This window comes from Mauremys reevesii, linkage group 10 (genome assembly GCF_016161935.1).
Source record: "Mauremys reevesii isolate NIE-2019 linkage group 10, ASM1616193v1, whole genome shotgun sequence".
NCBI classification, from domain to species: Eukaryota; Metazoa; Chordata; order Testudines; family Geoemydidae; genus Mauremys; species Mauremys reevesii.
In genome coordinates this window covers 47,627,387-47,639,768 of record NC_052632.1, presented here as the reverse complement: position 1 = coordinate 47,639,768, position 12,382 = coordinate 47,627,387, and the positions used below count along the sequence as shown (strand labels likewise).

Genomic DNA, 12,382 nt, shown 5'->3' with positions numbered 1-12,382 from the left:
TTAAAAGGGCGGAGGGGGGAGTCCTTTCAAAACCACAACCATTCACCAGTTTAGTTGAGTCATGTCCCATGGGGTGACAAGCTTCTGCTTCTTGATGATTTTTACATAGCTTGTAAAAATTTCTCCTCAGTTTCTCTCCTTCTTTCCTAACCCCAGTTCCATGGAATTCTATATAAAGAAACAGAATTTGTGGGTGAAAATACTGAGCCAGGAATTCTTTTCCTTAGAGAGTAGTCATACTCAACTTTACGCTAGGCTTTGTCTAGCGTCAGAATGTTATGTGAATTTCATATGGTGAAATAGATTCACTGACCAATATTTTGTCTGCCATTTGGCCTTTCCCTCTGGCCTTTTCATGAATATAGCACTGACACCAGTTAATTTGCATCCCACCATGGATCTCAAAATTAGCATTAGAACCTCAAGGTTATTTTAATTGGAAATAATGGCATGCAGCTGTGGTTACATGCAATATTGCCATTGCCTTGCCTGGCAGTGAACTGCTGATTAGCTTGTGCTGCTACTATTTGAAGTCTTAATTTCATCACTGTTTTCAGTGTCAGCTTAGTTTGGAAGCTGTGTAGAATTCCCTCTGCCTCTTGATTGTTAATGTTACTCCAATTTAACTGTTGTGTTTTGGTTTAAGGAAGATGTTCAGTTTTGGCTCCTTCTGAGACTTAATTCTTCACTCTTTAGGGAGAGGTTCATTTCGGCCAATCCAGTCTTCACTGACTAAAACTGCAGTTTCTCGACCCATTGTGCCCAAGGTTCTTCCAACACAAGCTACCAATCACCTGTCCAGTAAGTCTCTCCTCATAAAAGTGGCATATTTTGATTTCCTGCATCCAGGTACAAATCCTTGGTGCCTTTAAAAATGTGTTGCTTGCTTTTATATATACTTTGCTGTACATAAAAACAGTTTGCACCACAATAGGTGTGGAGAGATTTGCTGTAGGGAAGGAGAGTGGGCAATGATGACAAACTCCAAACTAGTATCACATACCATGCTCGTATCCTCACACTTGGCATATGGATGAATGGATGTATCTATGGGTCTGCACCAGACCCAGCATCATGGATGCCCTGATCTCTGGGGAAAGTTAGAATACAGACTTTGTGGCTCAGGTTCAGCTCTGCATATGTATATTACATTTTGTTCTAAGCCCTAATAGTTTATCCACCAAGACAAGATTTGGAATACTGGGTATGGAGGGGACCTCACCAATCCCTCCTTTTCTACCCTGCCCCATAACAAAAGAACATGTCCCTTAATTAAATGAACTGGTAGTGAGAACATGTAACCAGGAATCCTGTTTCATATTGTGTGCAGTTGGCCTGGGGAATTCTCTGCCACAGGAAGAGACAGTTAAATGTTGCAAGTAAGGAGTTGTGAAAGAGCTGCATAAGCTTAAGTTTCCTAAACGCTGTGTCCTGTGCAAGTTAAAATGCAGAGCACAACTTTATGCCTCAGAGAATAAGCTGATCAGCTAATATGGAGAAATCTTCCTCCCTCATGCAGAATAACACAGCTGACCAAGTTCATTATGGGTTTTTGCTCCAACAAATATCAAGCCTAGGCTACAGCCAGAAGCAAGGTACTAGATGAGACTGTTATGTTGGTTTTATAGCACCTCTTTCAAACTATAGGCACTTCCCAGAAATTACACAACCAACTGCATTACAGTACATCAACATTTAAAACCAGGTGGACAAACAGCATATCTGACATGTAAATACTACTAGGAACATTTGTGGAGAAAAATAGGGATACCTCTTTTAAACTCCACTGAAATGCAGTACAATGGGAGTGCCTTAAGGGGACAGAGTGGAAAAATGATAAATATTTTGCTAAAAATGCTGCACCTCCTAAATATGGACAACCAGCATGTCTGCAGGATCTGAACTAATATGACCACTTCTGCATCTCTATGCTTATGTTAAGATTTAGCTACATGGCCTGATTCAATTCCTCCACAAAGATATTTATAGGAGAGATGGCCAGTCAATGAAAGAAAAGATCTCTAATATCTTTTCTCTCTATTTTACTAAAGGTGCTATTGACTTGGCAGCTAAAAGTGCTGGTATTATCCCTGGCAGCCCCTTGCCTGTCCTGGATTCTGAGGGCTTGTCAGGTGTGTCTCCGCTGTCACCAGACAGTGTGACTGCAGTGATCACGGGGCAGGAGTTGGCCGAGGCAGATCAGAACGGAGGCTCCATCGGCACAGTAGGGGTCAGTATCTCTTGAATAGGCTTGTCAAAGCATTCATCATCTCCTTTGTTTTGTGCAAAAAGCCAGCCCCTGTATTAATTGCGACTCTGTGGTCAGCTTCCTCTTGAGGCTTGTTGGATGGATGCATTTTTCAGAGCAAGCCTAGCCCAGGACGGAGTGGATTGGTGGGTGTGTGGTGTTCAGGACCTGGTGGGGAGAATCTAGGGAAACGGGCACTGCTGTGTTGGAAAATAGGTTTCCATCCTGTAGGCAGTCTTACAGCCATGCAGTTTCAATCTGCACTTCAGAAATCTGAAACCAAAAGGCAAGGCACCATTTGAGAAAGATGCATTGAGTAAGGAATTGTGGGCACAACAAGAGAGTGCTAGTAGTGAGCAGCTTTCTCCTACCGTGACTGCATATTCACAGGGGTCTCCAAGTGCCTGCGTTCTGGTTCCAGCTGCATCCTCTTTCAGGAGATCACTTTATAAGTGGGAGCTGTGATAGCCCTTACTGTTTCCCTTATCCATACCTAGAACAGGTGTCAGTGTTTGCCACATCCCAGGGAGGTAGTGGAGAGAGCAGTATCCCTGAGATCCCATCTTAGAAAAGAGGATAAGGGGGGAAATTATGATCATCCTTGCCACATGTGCTTGTCTCTTGTAGCTCCTGCTCAGTTTGCTATAGTTGGTGTAGAAGTGTGACTCATGTAGTCCCTTTTGCACTTCTAGGGTTCGAACAGTAGGTGTCGGGTTCCTTTCATTAACCTACCCACGCAGCAAGAGCAGGAAACAGTCCCTGATGGATTCCAGGTACAGTATGAGCTGATCAAACAGCAGCTGCATGAAGTTTATAGTAGTGATGTTCTTCACACAAGCATTATTTAGGGACTCATATTCCAGGGCCCCCTTTTCACCATGCCCCCATTTTCTAACCATTCTTGTAGAAATAGTCTGCAGATCATATGGCTCTTCCTACAGCCATCAGGGTAATTGTTCTCTGTGACTGTTACTGTGCTGGAAGGGAAGTCTCTCACCTTGCTGTGCACAGCTGCTTATGTTGTGATTTTATACTACTCAGAGCAGAAGAGCAGAGTGAAACTAACAAGTTCTGATCTCTGAAACCGATCTTGTTTAATGCTGCACTTGTGCATTGACTGGTACAGTGGAGGTGTTTAGCAAAGCAAACAAGTACCTTTATACTGCACCATTCTATTTTAAACATTGTCTGAAGGGAAAGTAGACCCCAGGAACTGAAATAAGTATTACTCCTGGGGGACTTCTGTGCCAAAAAATTAAAAATTCCGTGCACGATAAAAAAAATTCTGCATATTTTATTTGCCAAAATAACATAATATAATCAAACTAGTTTCAGTTATTTTGGTAATTTATTTCAAAATACCTGTCAGCAAGTATGACTGTAACAAAACAAAACAAAAATTCCCCCAACGAGTAGAGAGTTAAAGAAACCCCTACAACAACTTAGTTCCTGTTTCTCTGTTATGTTTTCGTTGTGTGCCTCAATGTGAGTGTGTCACATGTACCAAGTGGGCACATCTGGGGTGGGGGGGGGACTTTGCCCCTCTGGTCTCAGGCACCCACACCCCCTACTCCCAGAGCCCAGCCACGGGTCACCCCCTACCTACCAGAGCCTACCAGAAACAGCCTGAGGCTGGATCTCAGGCTCGTATGGATTTCCTGCATGCTGCCTCCTCCTTTTAGGACATGCTGGCTGTCCTGTATTTGTGAGCTGGAGAGACAGGTTCTGCCGGGTCCAGCAGCCACTAGTGACAGCCAGCAGCTCTGCAGCATCAATTCTGTGGAGGGCGGGGAATGAAATTCTGCACAGAACATTAATTCTGTGCAAATTCTGCATTGTGCAGTGATACAGAATTCCCCCAGGAGTAAAGTATGCATTCTGGCAGTGCTGTCACTGTATCACTGCAGGAGGAACATTATCCAATAGGTAATCTTGATGACAGTAATAGTTGCATAACCAATATCTTCTTAAGAGAAACACTTTGCTTTGTGTCTAGCTCATGGCTAATTATAGAAGCAAGGATTGTTCGATGGGTGTTAATTTTATAACCTCAGACCAGTCTGGTGGCTAATGCAACTTCAAATGTGATGTTGAGGCACTCTTCAAGGACATATATGGGAGCACTTAATGGTGAAACTCCAGTTATTTTAGTGGAAGAAGGTGTAGGGATAACTTTGTTGGAGTGGAACCTGCTGGCTACAGAAGTCCTCCAGATGTATATACTGGTGGTGGGGTGTAAAGGGATTGTAAACTGGGAAAAATTTCTACTTGAAATTCAAGGAGTGTGGTCTTTATTTTCCCACTTGTTAGGCCATGCAGTATTCCACATGCTTATAGTACTGAAGTGATCATCCCCTGTGGGTGTAGCGTTACTAAGGGGAAAGCCATTCTGGGACACTGGGTCTAGTCAAGAAAAATAAGTCTTATTAAATCAGAGGTGATTTCCAAGCAGCTGCATATTTCTCAGCTGACAAAAGCTTGATTCAATATTCAGCTGTTAAGAATGGTCTTGTAGTATAATGGAACTCCTACAACTGAAACCAGTGAGAGAGTTAATAAGAGAAGGTTTTGGAAATGCTCTAGTTTAAATCAGTTGCATTTGGGTGTGATGCAAAACCCAACTTTTGTCAAACTATTGAGGAGGGTATGGGCTGAGTAGTGGGATGAGTATGCTTGTGGGCTGTCCTTTTGTATGGTTTTATGTTTTTGATAGGTGTCCAGAGCATAGAACCTATAGATCTCTTATTCTTGGTATGAAAAAAATATTTCATCAGGTAGTTGGACTGGTGGAATGAGTATGCTAGGAGTCTGTTCTGCTTGATTTTTATTCTGCTTCTGTTGCATCCAGCTTTTCTTCTTTCAACCCAATGCTCAGGATCTTCGCAACACATAATCTGCCTGTTGTAACTTTTAGAAGTGTCCAAGTTCTATGCAAACTAGTGACTCATTTCATTCTGTGACTCTTACAGCAGGACACATCAGTCCTTTCTCTGTCAGAACTGTCCAAGACCCCTCTCCAGAATGGTCTCTCCACTCCTCCGCTTCCTCCATCACAGGCCTCCAGTACCCATCTGTGTCCTCCCAACGTCTCTGCTTTGCTGGATATCTCTCTTCCTGGACCACCTGAAGATGTGCTTTCTCAGGGAGAACCTGCCACTCAAATAAGCGACTCTATCATCGAAATCGCTATCAGCTCTGGTCAATACAGTAAGACTAGTAATGAGAATGCCTTATCTTGACTTAAAGTTAGAAAAATGCTATTCACTGCAGCATGTTCTAAATATCAGAAAAACCCTTATTAGGCGGCATCGTCATAGATTTAATGATATCCTTTGAGAAGTTAAATTGTGTAGTTCCCCTTTTTCTTAACAAGTCTGACTGTGCATTTTAAATTAATGTACATTTAAGTTGTTGCTGGCCTAGCAGAGAGCTTTGGTAGCTCTCTGAACTTACTGAACAGCTCAGCAGCAGTGTCCTCCATAGCTTACTAAAATAGTAAGGACCAAAATCTTCTCTCTGATCTCCCTGTGGGTTACCTATTGATTTCAGTGGTAACCCTGTAGACACACATGAGGAGGGAATATGGCTCCTTACATATTCCTTAAGTGAATTAGACAGCCCCTTTTGACCAGTGATACCATGGGTCTTCATAAGAAATTATTTTTTTTTTTAACTTAGGCCATGTCTACACTTACAAGCTTACAGCGGCACAGATACAGCTGTGCCATTGTAAGAGCACTACTGTAGCTGCGTTATGCTGACGGGAGAGAGCTCTCCAATCAACATAATAAAACCAGCTTAATGAGCAGCGGTAGCTATGTTGGCAGGAGAGCATCTCCCGCCAACAGAGTGTTGTGCACAAACGCGCTTATGCCGGCAAAACTTATGACATTCTGAGATGTGTTTTTTCACACCCCTGAGCAACAAAAGTTTTGCCAACATAGGTGCTAGTTTAGACATGGCCTAAGTATTGTCATCCTGTCCGTCATTTAACCCTGCAGAGACATGGCCTTGGTGGTCTTATACCGTGACTTTCAGATGTAAGCGATTTCTTAAAGTAATAAATATGCAAGCGACTGGAACATTTATCCCCATTTCACAGATAGGAAAAACTGAGACAGAGGTTAAAGTGAACTTCTGCTCTAAAATATTACTCTGTAAAAATACAGAGTATTGAAACAGTGTTTTATGTTAGACAAACACCTGTCGGGAATGGTCTAGTTATTACTAGCCCTGACTTGAGAGCAGGGGACTGGATTTGATAACCTCTCGAGGTCCCTTTCATCGTGCATGTCTATAATTCTATGTTTGTGTGTCAGTATTTCCAGGTAAAATTTGCTCAGTTTACCAGGAAAAATGTGTTTTAAATTCAAGTCTGCAAATTCACTTTGAGAGCTGAGACTCAAAGTGGGTTCTTTACTTCTACTGCATCTTCATCGGTAATAAAGGTCAATGGGGTTGCATAGTTTGACCTACATCATCTTTAGTATCTTTGAGGTTACAGAAGAAGGAAAGAGCCATTTCCAGGGTGACTTTGTAGGACTGACATTTAAAACATTCTTTTACTGGTCAGCTGAGTAAAGTTGATGTAGAAATGTTGATGTAAACGAACACAGAGCCCCATCACATCACTTTTTGTCATTTAAAATGCCATACTAATTTGAGTTGCCCAAGACGCCACAAAAAGTCAGTGTCAGAGCCGGAAACTCAAATTTTGGATATCGCGGATACCAGAAGTATTATGAGTTGGGTTGTAAGGAGCTGGATAGCGTAACTGATCTAGTAAATTATCTATGAAGTTGCAGCATGTACTGAGAAGTGGGGGATGCAGTTTTAAAACAATTCAGTCAAAACCTCCCACAGGACTAAGCACCCACCAATACTTAGCATACAAATCTGGGATTAACTCTGCTTGTTCAGATTTGCAGTTCACCTTTAAAGTGTTGCATTAGATTGAATAATTGTATTGTTTCTCATTTGTGAACATGCTTTACGATGTAATGGTGTATGCTTCTAAAAACAATATTCTTTACACACAAAAATGTTGACATCAATTTTTAAAAATTTACATCTTGGGGAATTTTTCAAAAAAGAATTGTGGATCTGAATTCTGAGCAATTTGGTGTTCTTTTCCAGATGTCAGGCTGTTCCAGTTGCACATCAGAACCCTTCCCTGTTGGGTATGCAGGAGTGGTCAGGTCTCATTTACCTGGCAGTCAATAAGGGCCTAAACCTCTTCACCTACTAGCAGAGAACCTATAGAGAGACCCAACACCCAATGGATACAGCATCAAATGATCTTTCACACTATGGTGATTTTGTGCCACTTACCTAGTTGACCAACTGTCCTCTAAAGGTTCTATATTTTCAGTTTGCTTATAGTTTCTTTAAATGAGTGTGGACAGTAGCTTACATCTTATTTCCTTTTCCCACAGAAATCTTGACACACCTACTCCAATTAGGACTGAGCTAAACTGGGCCTTTCAGATCCCCACCTTCCACTATCACACTCCTTCCTCGGGAAATTTCACTGCACCATAGCTAAATTATTTCATCAACCAGTCAATATCCTTAAGATGAGTTGGTTTAGGACTAAATCCAGTTCCCCTTATTCCACTGAGTAGTGCCATTGTAGTTCAGAATAGCTTGGTCTTGGTTGATTCTCTGTACAATGGCACTACTACTAAGAGTATTATGTAGTGCCTTGCTTCCAGTTGCCTGAAAATGTGTTGAACACCCCAAAGTACTTGAAGTTGTCCTGGTAGCTTTACGGAATTGACTCAGTCATTGATTCTTTGCATTGGCTTACAGATGAAGGTGTTTCCCTCTCCCCTGCAAAACTGAATGGCAGTGACAGCTCCAAAAGTCTTCCATCCCCCTCCAGCAGTCCTCAGCAGAACTGGATTGCCTCTCCGAGCCATGATCCACAGTGGTACCCCAATGACTCTACTGATTCATCTCTCAGCAGCCTATTTTGTGAGTGTCAGTACACAGAGAACTATGATGGAGGAATGGTCCTATTTTTTCTAAAGAGCTTCTCTTCACCCAGCCCCAGTCCCTTGACTTGGAGGGAGTCCCTGGAAGAGAGTAAACTCAGTAGGACATTGGAAGACTTTTTCCCTTCCTCTCTAACTGGAATTGTTACTCCCTAGATGGACTTAATTTCATTCAGCCCAGATTTGGAAGTCTGCTCCTGAAATAGAAGTTGCTCAGCAGGCAATGGGGCAACAGCGTATACCTTGGAGCGAGTAACTGAGACCTTTTTGTAGTCTGCCAGGTTTTGCAAGTCAGACTCATCTTTTAGGTTGAAACATTTTGAGTGTTCTGCTAAAACAGCAAAATGATGCCACCAGCTCTTCTGTTTGGAACTTGTAGGTTTCATTGTATGCATGGTGCATAATTCTAAGGAGGTGAGAGAATTGTTTTTTCTGAGTTAGCTCAAAAAATGAATAGCTGTATGGCTAGAGTCTCCAGTGTAATGTGTGTTTATCTCCTTTGGGCAAAGGTGATTAGTTGATCCATTTGGCAGCCTGCTGGTAGTGCTCATGCTAGTAATTTCTTATTCTGAGGAGGTAGAGGAGAGAGATGGCTTTAGATCTCCTTTGTGCTAGGTTTCCATGTACCTCTCCTCCTCCTCCTCCTTCAAATGTACAAGTTCAATACACTGACTTGCTGCTAAACAACAAAGTAAAAGAAGCAGTGAGAGGCAAAGAGGCATCCTTTAAAAAGTGGAAGTTAAATACTAGTGAGGAAAATAGAAAGGAGCATAAACACTGGCAAATGAAGTGTAAAAATACAATTAGGAAGGCCAAAAAAGAATTTGAGGAACAGTTAGCCAAAGACTCAAAGTAATAATAATAATAATAAAAAATTTTTAAGTACATCAGAAGCAGGAAGCCTGCAAAACAAGCAGTGGGGCCACTGGACAGTTGAGGTGCTAAAAGAGCACTAAAGGGGGATAAGGCCATTGCGGAGAAACTAAATGAATTCTTTGCATCGGTCTTCACGGCTGAGGATGTGAGGGAGATTCCCAAACCTGAGCTATTCTTTTTAGGTGACAGATCTGAGGAACTGTCCCACATTGAGGTATCATTAGAGGAGGTTTTGGAACAAATTGATAAAATTAAACAGCAATATGTCACCAGGACCAGATGGTATTCACCCAAGAGTTCTGAAGGAACTCAAATGTGAAATTGCAGAACTACTAACTATAGTCTGTAACCTATCATTTAAATCAGCTTCTGTACCAGATGACTGGAGGATAGCTAATGTGACGCCAATTTTTAAAAAGGGCTTCAGAGGTGATCCCAGCAATTACAGACTTCAGTACCGGGCAAACTGGTTGAAACTCTAATAAAGAACAATATTGTCAGACATATAGATCAAAATAATTTGTTGAGGAAGAGTCAACATGGTTTTAGTAAATGGAAATCATGCCTCACCAATCTACAGAATTCTTTGAGGGGGTCAACAAGCATGTGGACCAAGGGGATCCAGTGGATATAGTGTACTTACATTTTCAGAAAGCCTTTGACAAGGTCCTTCACCAAACGTTCTCACGCAAAGTAAGCTGCCACGGTATAAGAGGGAAGGTTCTCTTTTAGATTGGTAACTGGTTGAAAGATAAGAAATAGAGTAGGTATAAATGGTCAGTTTTCAGAATGGAGAGAGGTAAATAGTGGTGTCCCCCAGGGGTCTGTTCTGGACCAGTCCTATTCAACATGTTCATAAATGATCTGGAAGAAGGGGTAAACAGTGAGGTGGCAAAATTTGCAGATGATACAAAATTACTAAAGATAGTTAAAACCCAGGCAGACTGCAAAGAGCTACAAAAGGATCTCTCCAAACTGGGTGACTGGGCAACAAAATAGCAGATGAAGTTTAATGTTGATAAATGCAAAGTAATGCACATTGGAAAGCATAATCCCAACTATACACATAAAATGATGGGGTCTAAATTAGCTGTTACCACTCAAGAAAGAGATCTTGGAGTCATTGAATGGATGTTTTCAGAGAACTATCCACAATGTGCAGCAGCAGTCAAAAAAGCAAACAGAATGCTGGGAATAATTAAGAAAGGGATAGATAATAGGACAGAAAATATCACATTGCATCTAAATAAATCCATGGTACGCCCATATCTTGAATACTGTGTGCAGATGTGGTCGCCCCATCTCAAAAAAGATGTATTGGAATTGGAAAAGGTTCAGAAAAGGGCAACAAAAACTATTATGGGTATGGAATGGCTTCCATATGAGGAGAGATTAATAAGACTTGGACTTTTTAGCTTGGAAAAGAGATGGCTAAGAGGAGATATAATTGTGAGGTCTATAAAATCATGACTGGTATAGAGAAAGTAGATGAGGAAGTGTTGTTTACTACTTCTCATAACACAAGAACTAGGGGTCACCAAACAAAATTAATAGGCAGCAGGTTTAAAACAAATAAAAGGAAGTGTTTCTTCACATAATGCATAGTCAACCTGTGGAATTCCTTGCCAGTGGATGTTGTGAAGGCCAAGACTATAACAGGGTTCAAAAAAGAGCTAGATAAGTTTATGGAGGATAGGTCCATCAATGGCTATTAGCCAGGATGGGCAGGAATGGTGTCCCTAGCCTCTGTTTGCCAGAAGCTGGGAATGAGCAACAGGGGATGGATCACTTGATGATTACCTTTTTCTGTTCATTCCCTCTGGGGCACCTGGCACTGGCCACTGTTGGAAGACAGGATAGTGGGCTAGATGGACCCTTGGTCTGACCCAGCAGGGCCATTCTTATGTTCTTATGCTTTTCCTCTCTATACAGCAAGTTTAATCTCTCCCGAGAAGGGCCGGAAAATGTTGCCGACTCCTGTTGGAACTGCCAGTGGCACCTCCTTATTGGGACCCAGCCTACTGGATGGAAACTCACGGGACTCTTTTGTGTCTCGATCTCTGGCAGATGTGGCAGAGGTAAGTGGTCAAATCACATCAGGCTGTATTTGCACTTGAAATAATTACCATTGAATGGGACTGCTTGCTTCCCTTTTTAATAGTATTGTTCATGTTACTCATTATATCTCCTTGGGATACTTATGGCAGATGCCAGGCTTTACATTTAACAGAGCAGAGAAACAGATTTACACAGAAGATGCAAAATGAACTGGTGGTATGTTCTGCATGACTTGCTGTGTGGAACTCTTATGAGCAACCTTATGACTCCTGCCTCGCTAGTTGGTGGAGATCAGGTCCATTTTATACATCGACAGTTCTCAAACTTTAGCAACCCAAGAACTCCCATTTTGATTTAAATTTTTTGGGGACCCCAAAGCCTCCTGCTCTGTCCCAGGCCCTGTGCCCACTCCATGCCTTCCCTCAAGGCCCCACCCCTTCTCTGCTTCCTTCAATCCCCTCCCCTGAGCATGCCCCATTCCTCCCCCTCCCTCCTAGCGCCTCCTGCATGCTGGGGAACAGCTATTCCATAGCATGCAGGAGGCACTGGGAGGGAGAGGGAGGAGTTGATCAGCAGGGCTGGAGGCCCCAGGACATGATTCCAACCCCTCCTCCGAGCACACCTCATCCCCATTCCTCCCCCTCCCTCTCAGTGCCTCCTGCATGCTGCTGAACAGCTGTTCCCTAGTGTGCAGGAGGCACTGGGAGGGAGCAGGAGGAGTTATGGGAGGGTGGGGGAGGAGTTGATCATTGGGGCCTGACTCCAGTTTGAGAAATGCTGCTATAGACGATATGCTTTGAACTTAGCATACAGGGAGTTCAATTCCAGCTCTTCTCCATACCTTGATCCATGGAGCTGCAGCAGAACTATGCTGATTCAATATACATCGCTGGCTGTTATAACTATGCCTCCACTCTGGACAGGGAGGTGAGGGTGTGAGCACCTTTATGCCACTGCAGCCTCCAGTCCAACTTTCTGTCAGCAAAGACTGTGCCAGATTTTGCTGGAGTGAATCAAGCCTATGTTAACTCAGAGCTCATAGCAATGTACTTGTAAAGAATTTAACTGACTCAGTGCAGTCATCTAGTTAACATTCCCTTCAAAGAGAAGGTGATATGTTAGCCGTTACTTTAGGCAAGCTGTCATGTTGTTGGGGGAGCAGCCACAACAGTTTAATAATAGTCTTAACAAAAACAGTGTTTTG

General features: G+C 42.5%; 1 protein-coding gene across 7 annotated transcripts in view; it reads left to right on the top strand.

Moving 5' to 3' along the window:
• The window catches only part of CRAMP1 (cramped chromatin regulator homolog 1), a 117,702-nt gene that overhangs the window by 101,430 nt on the left and 3,890 nt on the right, over positions 1-12,382 (top strand). For 4 of the 7 annotated variants that reach the window (XR_005585658.1, XM_039492486.1, XM_039492483.1 and 1 more), the window contains 6 exons: positions 697-801; positions 2,052-2,230; positions 2,941-3,021; positions 5,218-5,455; positions 8,060-8,224; positions 11,053-11,198. Coding sequence is in view for 6 of the 7 variants with exons in the window: in XM_039492486.1 (XP_039348420.1) it covers positions 697-801; positions 2,052-2,230; positions 2,941-3,021; positions 5,218-5,455; positions 8,060-8,224; positions 11,053-11,198 (914 nt within the window). In the remaining variant the exon portion in view is untranslated. Of the gene's footprint in view, positions 1-696; positions 802-2,051; positions 2,231-2,940; positions 3,022-5,217; positions 5,456-7,384; positions 8,023-8,059; positions 8,225-11,052; positions 11,199-12,382 lie in introns of those variants that run through there. The other 3 variants (XM_039492485.1, XM_039492489.1, XM_039492488.1) reach the window with 3 other exon arrangements.